Source organism: Theobroma cacao, chromosome 1, assembly GCF_000208745.1.
Source record: "Theobroma cacao cultivar B97-61/B2 chromosome 1, Criollo_cocoa_genome_V2, whole genome shotgun sequence".
Taxonomy (NCBI): Eukaryota; Viridiplantae; Streptophyta; class Magnoliopsida; order Malvales; family Malvaceae; genus Theobroma; species Theobroma cacao.
Window position 1 is genome coordinate 32588470 of NC_030850.1, and position 15029 is coordinate 32603498.

Below are 15029 nucleotides of genomic sequence, written 5' to 3' on the forward strand. Positions count from 1 at the left end.
ATGACTTGATGGAAATATCCTTTAAACTATTTCAAATAAATTAAACCATTTATCACAATTTCTCCACATTTCTTCCCATTTGTGCTTCAGATTTCTCTCTCACCATCTCAGTCTCTCAAATTTTATCGATTTCTCTGTTCGGCATTCGTCTGCTATGTTTTCGATTTCTCTCTCTCACGTTTTCATATTTCTCTTTCTTACGCTTTCAATACACCAAGCAATGATTTTGACATGCTTGGGTGGGTGGTTGTTTAAAAAATTCAATTTTTAAGTATTTTGAATAAAACTAAAACAGTAGAATAATCACAAATGTATGAAATAGCTTTTAATTGAATCAATTCGGAACCTAGATATCAATAAACTCAAAATTTTGAAATTTATAAATATAGGTTTTCAAAGAATTTTTTTTTATTTTAGTCAAAGTAGGTGTTTTAGATAAAAAAAATATTTGTATTTTGTTTTATGAAAACATGTTAGAAACACTTTAATCTGTGCTAAATTATCAAAAAAAAAAAGTTGAGAGGATTTGAAGTTTTACAGGTTTTTTGTACATGGCTTCTCACAAGCTTTCGTACATGACGTGTCACACACTAACCATGGTTTGTCATAGGTTTTTGTACATGACGTGTAACATGCTAACCATAGCTTGTCACAGGCTTTTGTATATGGTGTGTCACACGCTAATCATGCTTGTCACAAGTTTTTGTACATGGCGTGTCACATGTTTTTGTACATAACGTGTAACACGCTAACCATGGTTTATTACAAGTTTTTGTATATGACGTGTCACACGCTAATCATGGCTTGTCACAAGTTTTTGTACATGACGTGTGACAAATTTTTGTATATAGCATGTAATACGCTAATCATGGCTTGTCACAGATTTTTGTATATGGCGTGTAACATCATAACGTGTAATTTTATTAAAGGTAATTTTATCCAACTTAGTTAAAAATAGTTAAAACTATAAATAGAGTTATTTTTAAAAATATCTTATCTTTAAGGGTTAATTTTTAAAATACCCCATTAATAAATATCTATTTTATTTAATAACTATATATCTATTTAGTTTTTGAGGCAGTAAAGTTGAAGTGAAAGCTGTCCGTTGGGGAGGAATTGCTTTTGTACCCTAGCAAAAATATAAGTTTGCTATGACTCACCAAACTACTTAATTCTTTCGAAATGATTGATATCATTGTGATGGTGGCCATGAACACGGCTTTCAAACTTACCTGTAAAGAAACAGTTGGTATGTGTTCACATGGTTCTGAAATGAAATTTGTTGTTGGTTGGAGGAAAAACTATCAGCAAACTCTTTATCTTTAGCTTGATGGAGGATACAGATATTCTAGTTAAAAGAATTTCTTTGTTAGTAAATCATAACTAGAGGTATTATTTTTCTAGTAACTCACAATTACAAGGACATATAATTGTTCTGTAACTCTATTCTAATAAGTTAAAATTACAAGGACATATAATTGTTCTGTAATTCTATTCTTCCTTTATTATAACAAGAACAAATCTTATCTGATTTGCTTGACATTCAGACTTAAGAATATTATTATGTTGCAAATTTGTTGGCATAATAAATAGTATACTATTTATCATGAGAGCTTGGTATAGGGATGTTAATCAATTCAAAAACCAACCCATTAATTGATTGGGTCACTGTTAACAGCCCAATTTCTTACAAAATAGATCAGCTTTAAGATAAACCCATTCGATCATATGAATAGGCTTTCGAAATCGTATTTAGCCTGTCCGCAGTAGGAGTCTGATACATTGCAATCACTCGACACCTTAAAGAAAACTTGGCAATCAAGTTTCTTGCAGAAAGGTTTAACTAAGACATAAAACCCCTTTCGTACATCTTCTTATTTTTCTTAAAACCCTATTGTTTTTTTCAATAAAGAAAAAGCAAAGTGAAGCAAGATGATGAGAAATATCTTCAATTCAATCTTTGTCAGAATTTTGAGATCATATCAAAAATATTTTTAAAAGTAAAATATATCATTAAAAGTGATATACATAACAGATGAAACAATATAATTATATATGTTTATAGTAGACTTAGTGAAATGATATATATATATATTTTTTTGTGTAAGAGCTATGTGGCTCCCATATCTTAGGGCAACTCTAGGTAGACTAAGTTGTATTAAAAAATCCCTCCATGTAATGATGATAGATGTATGTATATATATTGTAATCTGGTTTTGAAATGAATGAGCCTCAGTTCCCCATTAATTGTAAGGAAATATTAGGAAACTATAGACCGCCATCACTTTTATCAAAAATATTATTCACTTACTCTGTTTCCATAGTTTAGCTTAGCTACTAGTTACGTTGTGTCCTTTCTTTCAAAAACTCTCACATGGTATCAAAGCTTCTCTAAGCTTTTAAGAGACCGGCTAAGCCATTTCTTCCCATTCCTAAATAAAAAAGAAAACAAAACAACCTTTACTATAAAATGACATTAAATGGTAGCACTTCATCCTTCTCACCACCAACCTTTAATGGTGAAAATTATATTGTTTAGGTAGTTAAAATGAAGACTTTCTTCAGAGCTTTCGACCTTTGGGAGGTAGTTGAATAAAGAGAAGAGCCTCTTAAACTGAAAGCCAATCCCACCATAAACCAAATGAGATAACATAGTGAGGAAGTGGCCAAAAAACACAAGGCCTTGTCATATATTCAATGTGCTGTGATAGATACACCATTCACAAGAATCATGCCTTGTGAAATAGCTAAGGAAGCTTGGGATAAGCTCAAAGAGGAGTTTTAAGGGTCAGATAGAACCAGAACGATGCAAGTTTTAAATTTAATGAGACAGTTTGAAGTGTTGAAAATGAAGGAAGATGAAGTTGTAAAGGACTATGTTGATAAGCTTATGAAGACAGTCAATCAATTCAGGCTTTTAAGAGCTGAGCTATTTGATGTAAGGGTTGTGGAAAAGGTGTTGGTAAGTATTCTTGAGAGATTTGAGTAAAAAATCTTAGCTTTGGAGGAATCAAAAGACTTCACTGCTATGTCTTTGTAAGAGCTTGTAAATGCTTTTTAAGCTTCAAAGCGAAGAAGAGCCATTAGAGGTGAGGTAAGTAATGAAAATGTCTTGGTGGCCAGACAAAGAAGAGGTGTTACAACTACCAGGAAGCTTGATGTAGATAAGAACAAGAAGAGATATGGTAATGCCAGAAAACAGAGTAGGTTCCTACCATGTCGGTGTTGTAAAAAGAGAAACCATTAAGAACAATTCAGTTGGTTTCGACCTAAAATCAAGTGTCGAGCCTGTAATCAACTTGGACATATAGAAAAAGTTTGCAAGAACAAGGAGAGCACAAATGACCAAAAAGCTGCAGTAGCAGAGCAAGTTGAATAGAAGGAAGAAGTGTTATTCGTAGCTAGCTGTAAAACAGAAAAAAGAAGGAAAGATACTGGATAACGCATGTTCAAATCATATGACATGCGATAAAACACTCTTTGTGGCACTTAATGACAGCTACAAGTCAAGTGTTGAGATAGGAAACGGGGAATATTTGAAAGCAGATGGAATGGACGTTGTTGAGGTAGAAACTTCATCAGGTAAGAAGCAAATTCAGGATGTTTTATTTGTTTCCACTCTAAATCAGAACCTCTTGAGTGTAGGATAGTTGGTTGCACATGGTTATGCTTTTTTATTTAAAGACATGTCTTGTAGAATTTTTGATCCATATGGTAAAGAGCTTATGACAGTGGGAATGAACCATATGTGCTTCCCACTTAACTGGAAATATATGAAACATCATGCATATGCATGTATCTCACATGATACAATTACATGGCATAAAAGAATAGGGCATTTGAATTTTGCATCTCTGAAAAATATGCATAATAATCATTTAGGTGAAGATATACCTGCTATTTCTACTGTGAATTATGTTTGCGACACTTGCAAGTTTGGAAAGCAGACAAAAAAGCTGTTTCCAAAGCAAGCAAGGTGGAAGGCTACACAAAAATTCCAGCTTGGGCATACAGACATAAAGCAGGACCAATGAGAACCATGTATTTAAGTGAAAACAAGCTTTATCTTCTGTTCATAGATGATTAATCGAGATATTGATTGGTCTATTTTTTTAAGCACAAATTTGATGCCCTCCACAATTTTTTTGAAATTTAAAGCATTTGTTGAGAATCAAGCAAGCATGACCATAAAGACTTTAAAGAGTGACAATGGGATAGAATACACTACTTTGGAGTTTGAAAATTACTTGACTTAGTTTGGAATAAAGAATCAGCTTACTGTCTTCTACAACCCTCAACAAAATGGAGTCTCAGAAGGAGAAAATAAAACACTAATGGCAATGGCTTGTTGCCTTCTGTTTGAGAAGAAAATGCCATTAAGCTTTTGGGCAGAGGCTGTTAACACAGCCAATAGTCTTCAAAATATTGCACCAACCAATGCCCTAGCAAACAAGACTCCTCATGAAGTCTAGTATGGATCCAAGCCCTCTCTTTCTCATCTGAAGATATTTGGATGCATAGCTTATGCCAAAATTTCACATGTTAAGCGAGGAAAGCTTGATGAAAAATCAAAAGTGGCTATTCATCTCGGGTTTAGTGAGACCAACAAGGGGTATAGGTTGTTTGATGTATCAACTAACAAAGTTTTTGTTAGTCGGGATGTTGATTTCGATGAAGCTAAACGATGGAACTAGTCCAAACTTGAGATTGAAAGCTCAGAAACTTTCTTATGATCAAAAACCAGTTGATGATGATGTTGTAAATGATGATAATATTGATTGATGATTTCGCAATCAGAGGTACGAAGAGCTTGACTGATGTCTACAATAGGTGTAATGTTGTTATAACAGAACCTGAGTGCTTTAGTGGTGCTGCAAAGAATATTGAATGGCAGAAAGCTATGTAACAGGAAATTGATATGATAAAAAATAGTGAAACTTGGGCATTGATCGATCGACCTACAAACTAGAAAGTCATTGGAGTAAAATGGATACAGGACCAAGCTAAACAGTGATGGCTCCATAAATAAATGCATTCGAGAATTTGATTTATTAGTTAGTACATGATTTTTTACTTAAAAAGTAAAGTTCGAATTCCTCTTCTCTTAATTAAAAAAAATATAAAAAAATTTTGAAGACCCGATTGGTAGTCAAGGGCTATGCTCGGACTTATGGTGTGGATTGTTTAGAAATATTTGCACTTGCTACTTGGCTGGATACGATTCAATTGCTAGGTGCAATTATTGTTAAAAAAGGGTGGAACCTTTGGCACATGGATATGAAGTCAGCATTCTTCAATGGATTGTTTGGAGGGGGCATTTTATTGAGCAATTTGAAGGATTTGTGGCACCAGGTTTGGAGAACAAAGTTTGCAAATTAAAAAAGGCTTTATACGGACTCAAGCAAGCCCCAAGGGCTTAGTATGGCAAGATAGAAGCCTATCTTTGCAGCAAAGGGTTCACCAGGAGTGACAGTGAGCCCACACTATACGTCAGGTGCTCTTCTAGAAGTTCTCAACTTATAGTTTCATTGCATGTAGATGATATTCTCCTAACTGGTGCAAACTCAGAGTTAATAATTAAATTTAAGAAAGATCTGATGAAAGAATTTGAAATAATAGATCTTGGTCTCATGACATATTTTTTGGGGCTGGAATTCATTCAATCAAAGAATTTTATTATGGTTCATCAGAAGAAATATGCATTAGAGCTTCTAGGAAGAGTCAAGATATCAAGTTGTAAGGCAACATTTACTCCTATTGCTGCAAATTTGAAGTTTTCTTCAACTGACGGTGAAAACTAGGTTCATGATACTTATTATAGGAGTTTAATTGGCAACCTTTTATATTTGTCCTCATCACACCCTAATCTTACGTTTAGCACTAGTTTGCTGTCAAGATACATACATAACCCAATAGTGAGTTATTTATCTGCAACTAAAAGAACTTTAAGATATGTTAAAGGCACTATTGATTTTGAAATTAAATTTAGCAAGAGCAAAACCAAGTTTTTCAAGGGTGTGTTGGCAGCGATTGGATAGGGAGTTTTAAAGATCCTAAAAACACATCTAGTTTTGTTTTCTCTCTTGGCAGTGGAGTTTTCTCATGGAACTCAAGAAAACAAAGAGTAGTTGCTCAATCATTTGCAGAAGTTGAGTATATCTCAACAACTTCAACAACAAACCATGCCCTCTGGTTGAGAAAAATATTAGCTGATCTAGGATTTCCTCAAACCAATCCTACCACTTTATGGGTTGACAAGCAATTAGCCATTGCTATGGCTAAAAACCCTGGACATCATAGAGGAACAAAACATATCTAGGTTAAGTTTCACATGATCTGTGATGCTGTGAAAATAAGGAAATCAATTTACAGCATTGTAGCTCAAACAACTAGCTGGCAAACATTATGACCAAAGGATTGCCAACTAATAAATTTATGGAGTTAAGGACAATATTAGGTGTTTTCAAAACTGATCTCAAAAAGGTGTGTTAGAACTTTGAGATCATATTGAAGATATTTTTGGAAGTAAAACGGTTTTTTGAAAGTGATGTACATAACAGATGAAAAAAATGCAACTATATATGTCTATAGCAGACTTAGTGAAATGATATAGTTTTTCCTTTTGAGCAAGAGCCATGCGGGTCTCATATCTTAGAACAACTCTAAGTAGATTAAGTTGTAATAAAAACTTCCTCCGCATAATGATGATAGCTGTATGTATATATTTTGTAATCTGGTTTTGAAATAAAGGAGCCTCAATTCCCCTCATTAATTATAAGCAAATATTAGACAATCTATTACTTGCAAGGAAATAATATATTCACTTAATCTGTTCCTATAGTTTAACTTAGCCAATGGTTACGTTGTGTTCTTTCTTTCAAAAACTTTCACAACCTACTTTAACGCACTCACATCTTTGAAACACCGACAACAACATGCAAATCTGTCAACTTCTTATTCTTCTCTGTTGCTCAAAAAATTCGGTAGGCCTCGGACTCAAACAGTTCCAACCCTGACCCCTCATGGCTCCATTGGCGCAGTCGTTACCTCTCATTTTCCAGAGACCAACAATAGATGTATACCTCTCGACACCCTTTTAACTTTGGGATCATCTTTGTCCCTGAAAAGAAGGCATAGGTCGTCGAAAGGTTTGGTAAATTCCAGAGACTACTTAGTCCAGGTTTCCACTTCTTGATTCCTTTTGCTGATAAAATTGCTTATGCGCATTCTTCGAAAGAAGAGGCTATTCCTATCTCAGGCCAAACTACTACCACCAAAGATAACGTCAGCATATGGATTGATGGGGTGCTTTACGTTAAAGTTGTTGATCCTCTTCAGGTTTCTTATGGTGTTCAGTGTCCTATATTCTCTATTGTTCAGCTTACTCAGACCACAATGCGCAGTGAGCTTGGGAATGATTACTCTTGACAAGACTTTTGCCGACAGAGATGAACTGAATGAAAAAATTGTGAGGGCTATCGATGAAGCGGCTGAAAAATGGGGGCCTAAGTGACTTAAATATGAGATTAGGGACATATCGCCACCTAGTGGAGTGGAGAGAGCTATGAAGTTGCAAGCAGAAGCAGAGCGCAAGAAGAGGGCTCAAATTCTTGAATTAGAAGGAGAGATGCAAGCAAATATCAACATGGCGGATGGGACGAAAAGCTCTGTGATTTTGGCTTTTGAGGCTGCACGGATGGACCAGATTAACAGGGCAGACGGAGAAGCAGAGGCCATCCTTGCTAAGGCTAATGCAACGGCGAAAGGAATCCAGATAGTGTCACAAGCTATTCAAGAAAGTGGGGGCATCGAGATAGTGAGTTTGAGGGTTGCTGATAAGTACATTGATGCTTTCAGAAAACTTGCCAAGGAGGGCTCGACAGTGTTGCTTCCTAGCAACGCAGCTGATCCTGCCAACATGGTGGCTCAGGCTATGGCCATTTACAAGAATATGCTAGGAGACGTCAAAAATAAATAAGGACGGGCTTTACCCTTTGGTGGAGGAAGGTGAAAATAGGAAGTAGGGACTCAGATTACAAAATTAATTACTTTTACCAAACAACTGCACAGTAGACTTGGCAACGAGCTCTTTTGTGGTTTCCTTTCAATGGGTGTTTCTAGTCAATATTGCTGTAAGTTGTGGTTTCTGGAAATTGATCAAAAACATTTAGTGGCATTGCAGGGAATGAGTCACATCCGAAACTGGATTACTTTTGGCTGTTCTCTTTGTTTGATGGCTCATTTATTTGCGCTTATGGTTTTGACTTTTGAGGTATGTCAATTCTCAAAACAGGATGTTTCTTGCTAGTCCTTGCAGTGTGTAAGATCAAATATTACTGCCAATAACTTTCCTAAACTAAATGTATATGGCTTTCCTCTTGCGAAAGTTTGCTGCAATATTATGACTGGCATGTGCTCCTGCAAAGTTAATGCAGGAAGATGCCAACCTTTTTAATTTTAATCTCTGTTATGTATGCCCCTCTCCAAGAACGAAAAGATGAACATCTCATCTCTAGTTGAAAGAACATGAACAACCTTGTCCTAGTCGTTATCATAAACAAGCTTTCTAAGAGATAAGGCATAGCTGTTCAGGACATGCTTGCTGAACCAAATGCCAATATGCCGTATTTCTTTCTCTCCAGTCTCTTCCATCTCTTTAAGCTTGTAAACAACTGTTCTGATTTTACTGAAACAATAGGTTTAAGTGGAGGGGGAAAAGGATACTGAGATTTATTACTTGGAAATGAGCTGCAACCTGCATTGCATGCTAGTGCTACAATATCTGATCAGTTTTTGTGCCCTTTGAAGTTAACTCACAACTTCAACAATAGGTTTCATACGAAGCAAGAAAGGCACTGATGGACTACAAGCTTTATCCTAAAGATATGCCACAAAGGTAACTACAAAGTACTGTGGATATAAATCCATAATTGAATAGGTCCATCATATACGAGCTAAACCAATCATTTAATTTATATTTTTAACAAAGCTAGATAATAAAGAAAATGCATATTATGAATCCCTCAATTTCTCGATATATTACCTACAAGATCTCTGGCCTTTAGCAGCAATACAAGCAAGAGCCTCTGCGCGTTCTTTATGTTGTGGTTACAATAACATAAACCTAATTAACTTCTTTCCTTTCTCACTCTTTATTTATTCTCTAGATTTTGCATTATCAAGATATTTATTGAATTTTCCATTAGAAAAGTCTTATGAACTCATACTATAAAAGCAACAATAACGAATAGGGCCCTGCAGTGCCATCAATAGTCTTGACCTTTTGATGTTCACTATGAGATGAATGACATCTGAAGAGTAGAACAACTGTAAGTTAATTCACAGATTTGTTTTAAGCTGAAAAACATAAACAAGCCTAAGTCAAAGTTAGTCTTCCATAGTCTATACAAGTACTTAAGTACAGCCTAGTTCTGACATTGAGCTGCATTCCATACTCAACTAAGCCAAACAACTAACACCAAAGTTAAACTCCTCCACCATTAATTCCTTAATGCATAATTTCTTTTCATCTTGTATACAAAAATTGATAATTTAGCTGCAGCCAAATGAAGAACGGGAAAACAGAAAACATCATTTAGCAGTATGACAGAAAGTAGAGAGCCAATAACATGATATATTTACTTTTCAGCTTTCATTGCATGTCTGGATGAATACATTGGCAACAAAGAATTTACATTTCAAAATTTTAATAAGATTAAAAGCATCTTGTTGCCCTTTCTATCTTTGCTAATTCCTTTTTCTTCTGACATCACCACAGCTTGTAAAAGTATAAAATTGAGATTTCCTAACCTGAATGAATATACAATTTCCCATGCAATGCCCATTTCCAAGAAGGGACAGATAAATCTTCCATCTCTACTCAAAAGAATATAAGTAACCTTGTCTGCACAATGTCACAAGCGATTTTCTAAGAGATCAGGCAGGGTTATTTTCCCCGAGTTATTTGGGTCAAGCTTACTGAACTGATTGCAGATCTGCAATATATCTTTCTCCCCAATCTTTCCCATCTCTTTGAGCTTGTAGATGACATACTCTGATTTACTGCAACAAGAATTTTCAAGGGGGAAAAAGAAAAAAATAGCAATCATTACCAGGAAATGAACCACAAACAAGCCCATAAGTCTCCTTCAGTGCACGCTTAAATCATAAATTTAAAGAAAAAAATGGTACACTCATATGCAGCAAAGATGGAAAGATATTGGGGTTTAAGTATCAAATTTTAAAGATAAACTACAACGGTGCAGATTGAGGGCATGAATCTGTAATTGAATTTTCATTGATATAATACATGATCTAAAGTTCTAAACCCATTGTTCAGTAGAAAAATGTATTCATAACATCTATTTGTTTTGAAAAGTTAGGCAGTAACCAAAATGAATATTATGAGTTCGTCACCCTCCCTAGATATTACTCATAAGATCTCTGTCCTTTGGCAGCAACAGTATCAAGTGCCTATTCTCGTTCTTTCTTTTCTAAGTAAAATAAAATAGGAAAATTATCACTCGTATTATGTTTTCCCTTATCTTTCCTTTTCTTTCTCTAAATTTATACTACAACGATCTTTATTGAATTTTCATTAAGAAAAGTTGCATGAATTCACACACACAATAGAAACTACAATACAGCCTCTATAATATATTTGTCTTTTTGATTCTGCAAGATGAATGACCTCTCAAGAGTAGTACAACCATGAGTCAATTCATTAGTCACGGATCATTTTAATCTGAAAAATATAAACAAGTCCAAATCAAAGTTAACCCTCCATATGCATTATGAAGTATCTCCTAGTTCCAATAATGGCCTAGGTTCCCGACTCAACCAACCCAACAATTAACACCTATAATAAATATAAACCTAGGTGCTTGTGTGATTGCAATAGAGAGAGTAATTGACCTCATCATAAATTCATAGACTACGAGAACTCCATAACAAGCAACACCTGAAGTTCATACCACAAGTAGGTTAGAAAATTGAAATTCAACCTGATAAAACCATTGTTATTGATGTCAGCAGCTAGCAAATCCTCAATAGTGATATCTCTATGCAACACCCACTTGGCAATCCTCCTGTGCCTCTTGTCAACCCTTGCTTCTGCCAAATATAAAAACGCCCTAGCCACGGCTAGCGTCGAAATCAGAAGCCAAATACCAGCAAACAACCTTCCAGGCAGAGTCTTAAACGCCCTATCCCCATACCCAACTGTAGTAACTGACATAACAGACAAGTAAACAGCATCAATCCAGTCCAAATTCTCGACAAAGTACAACACCAAAGTTCCAATTCCAATACACAACACCACAACCCCAAGTGCCAAGCCAACTTTAAGTCTTATCCTCATCCTTCCCTTCTCCACATCAACAATGTAATTCTTAGCTGAAAACCCTTCTTGTGTTTTCTCCATATGAATCCCAGTTAAAATCATGTTCTCTTGCAAGTCAAGAACATAACTGACTACCCCACTTAACAATATATCTATAAAACCAAAACCTACCAATACAAAAACACAAGCAAAAATCTTGGTAGCTGGGGTTAAAGGAGCTATATCACCATAACCAATAGTACACATGGTGACTATACAGAAGTAAAGAGCATCAACAACTGGGTGAGTCTCAATACCCGAGAATTCATCTCTGTTAAAAGAATAAATAGCAACACCAAGTAATAAATAAATGGATAGCAAGAACACAGCTTGCCTGATAATGGTGCTGGACTCAGATTGAGGTTTAGGCACTTGGGGTGTTTTAGGCTTCAGGTCGCGCATCACAGCCATGGCAGGAGCCGTTTTACAACGGTGGAGAGAACCGAATTTCTTTGACCCGGTACTGGGATATTCAAGATGGGAAGGGGGTTGAATCTGTGGGTGGTCTTGAATTTCCGATGGGAAGATGGCTGGTGTGGAGATTGCTTGTGGGGCTGTGAAATAGTAGTCATGATGGTCATCTTCAAGGATGGGTAGAAGTTGGGATTTTGTTTTGGGGGAGAGAAAAGGCTCATCTTCCATCGGAGAAAAAGAAAAGCCTTTTACTTTGCCAGGGAGACAGAACTTTGAGTTTGTGGTGGCTGTTGAGAGGTAGTTGGTTTCGGCTGCCAATGTGGGGTTTGTTTTGTATCTTGTCAGACGCTAAAGGGTCGTCCAACCTTGGTTACTGGGGCCCAAGTTTGCCAATAGGGACAGCTTGCTTGTAGAAACCAGGCACCTGGTCTGCTGCCTTCTTTGCGACCAATCATTATCTGGCCGCAACTTGGTTTAGAAAAATAAAAAATTACTACTACAAAATCCAGACTCTACCTCTAGGCTTCATGACACAACTGGTGTGTCCCCTAAATTTTAATATCTTACTTCAGTTTAGAAAGATTATACAAACTAGAGCATTTCCATCTCTAGGCTTAATTACAAGGTATGTGTCCTTAATGCAGTAAAATTTAAAAAAGATTATTATGCGTTAACACTAATTGCGGTGCTAATAACTTTATCAAATGGACAGTATTGACAGCGAGGTTCAAACGTGTAATTTGTCCTATTATAACAAGCTTTAGTAATGTACATCATACTTTTATTAAATTTATAAATCACCTAACATATAGCATAGTATAGTAAAATATATTATACACGCAACATATATTGGGCAAACTTATCTTCTTTCTTTGCCAAATTGAACTTCAAAGCCAAGAAGTTTGTCTAGTATTTAAAATACAGACATTCAATATTTCCTTTGTGTGTATAAAAAGATGTTCTGTTACAAAGGTTGTAACAGAACAATCATCATTAGGCCTTTCAGTTCCTAGCCATATTCTTCCCAATGGCTCTCTCTGTTATCAGATCAAGTCGAAGCCTAGTAACTCCATCTCGGCAAACACCTTCTGACGTTCTTGAGTTATCATTCATTGATAAAGTACCGGTTCTCAGATGCTATACTCGCACATTGCATGTCTATAGACATGGCCCTAAAGCACCGAAAGTCATTAGGGAAGCCTTGTCAAAGGCCTTGGTACCCTACCACCCCCTTGCAGGACGGCTGAAGGAGTCCGGTGAAAATCAAGTTCAGGTTGAATGTTCAGGAGAAGGCGCGTGGTTTGTTGAGGCATCAGCTGATTGTACCCTCGATTCCGTTAATTACTTTGATAATGCTTTGTCCATTCCTTGTGATGAACTTCTCCCTGATCAAGTTCCAAAACGTCAAGGCATGGAACCCCTTGTACAAATGCAGGTATTACTTACTAGTTGTATATATCAAAAAATTGATTTCAACGCAACAATACTAAAAATATGACGAAGCCTAAGAAATGTTTTTGTTGGGATATGCATTATTTTTATTTCAGGTGACACAATTTGCATGTGGCGGTTTTGTCATAGGCCTCATATTTTGTCACACCATATGTGATGGCCTAGGATCTGCACAATTCCTGAACGCTGTAGGAGAGTTGGCCAGAGGTCTGGAACATCTGAGCACTGCGCCACTATGGCATAGGGACTTTTTCCCAACCCCGCCGCAACAAGCAAACACAAACGTATTGCCAACCTTGCCACCCCTAATGCCTGGCTACCGACTAGAGCACGTGAATATAGACATTTCCATGGATGAAATCAGTGAGCTAAAGCAAGAATTCCATGAATCGACAGGGCAAGGTTGCTCTGCCTTCGAAATTGTAGCTGCCAATTTTTGGTGCCTCCGAACAAGAGCAATAAACTTCGAGCCAAACACTGAAGTACGGCTTCTTTTCTTTGCAAATTGCCGCCAGCTTTTGGACCCTCCTTTGCCTAAAGGCTTCTATGGCAACTGTTTCTTTCCAATAACAATCGCAGCTCCATGTGAGTTGCTTAAACAAGCATCAATCATTGAGGTGATTAAACTGATACAAGAAGCAAAGACTAAGCTACCTGTTGATTTTGCCAAATTCAAGGATGGTGACTACTTCAGAAATGGTAAAGACCCCTTTGCACCACCTCTAGGGTACACCACTTTGTTTATATCAGAATGGGGTAGACTGGGATTCAACCAGGTTGACTTTGGATGGGGCCCTCCGGTCCACTTGGTTCCAGTTCCTGGCTCTGGTATCATCCCTGTTGGCATAATGGGGTCACTGCCATTGCCCAAGAAAGGTATCCGTTTGATGACATGGTGTGTCGAGAAGGACCATCGCCGGCCCTTCCTGGATCTGATTGCAAAACTAGTCTAACAATTAAAGAACTAAAGAATGCTTGAACTCCTATTGCTTTGTTTAGGGACAAAGTGTAAAAATAAAACAAGATGGCAAAACATGTTTTAAACAGTGATGTGATTTTTCTTTTCCCTTATGCTTTTTGTCCCAACTTTGTTCGGGTTTGCTGCGTAGTCGGTGGCTTCACTGACACAAAAGTAAGGAAGAATTTAGGTTGTTTCAAGGTAAAGTATTGAATTACATTCAACTATTTTGTCTGTGCACACTGCAATGGTTTTGAATGTACTAAGGAATCTGCATATTGGGCCTCAGGGTCGAGTCACAAGTGTTAGCATTAATTAGTGGACTTTATGGATCAGAAAACTATTGGGCCAGAGATAGATACACAAGAGTTTGGATGCCGGATCAAAATTAAGATACATTTTATTGACCAAATAGATCGAAACAAACTAGAATAGTTATTATATAAAAATAAAATGAGTTGAGAGTAAAATAAAATAGTTGTTAATTAGTTTGGTACGACGAATGTAATAAAATATAAATAATTATTATGATTTATTGCAGTGTTTGGTTGGTAACAACAATTTTAGAATAAGAAAGAAATAGAAAATAAAAAGATAAAAATATATTTTATTATTTATATTATTATTTATTTTTATTAGATTTTTTAAATATTAATAATTTATTTATAATTTAATCATTAATATTTTAAAATATTAACATTTTATTTTATTAATTATTATTATGATCAATTTTTTATTTTATTTTATTTTTAAATATTAACAATTGATGATTTAAATATTGATATTTTATTTATAATTTAATTATTAATATTTAAAATATTAATA

The 15029-nt window shown here is 35.8% G+C and overlaps 2 protein-coding genes and 1 pseudogene across 2 annotated transcripts; 2 read left to right on the top strand and 1 right to left on the bottom strand.

Annotated features, from left to right (window-relative positions):
* On the top strand, positions 7075 to 7978 carry LOC18613800 (annotated as a pseudogene).
* Positions 9603 to 12103, bottom strand: LOC18613801 (two-pore potassium channel 5). Its single transcript, XM_018114362.1, has 2 exons — positions 11004 to 12103; positions 9603 to 10062 (listed from the first exon to the last, which is right to left on the bottom strand). The coding sequence occupies exons 1-2, from the start codon at positions 12020 to 12022 to the stop codon at positions 9915 to 9917; spliced, it is 1167 nt and encodes a 388-aa protein (XP_017969851.1). The 5' UTR covers positions 12023 to 12103; the 3' UTR covers positions 9603 to 9914.
* Positions 12661 to 14492, top strand: LOC18613802 (10-deacetylbaccatin III 10-O-acetyltransferase). Its single transcript, XM_007051218.2, has 2 exons — positions 12661 to 13229; positions 13342 to 14492. The coding sequence occupies exons 1-2, from the start codon at positions 12822 to 12824 to the stop codon at positions 14197 to 14199; spliced, it is 1266 nt and encodes a 421-aa protein (XP_007051280.2). The 5' UTR covers positions 12661 to 12821; the 3' UTR covers positions 14200 to 14492.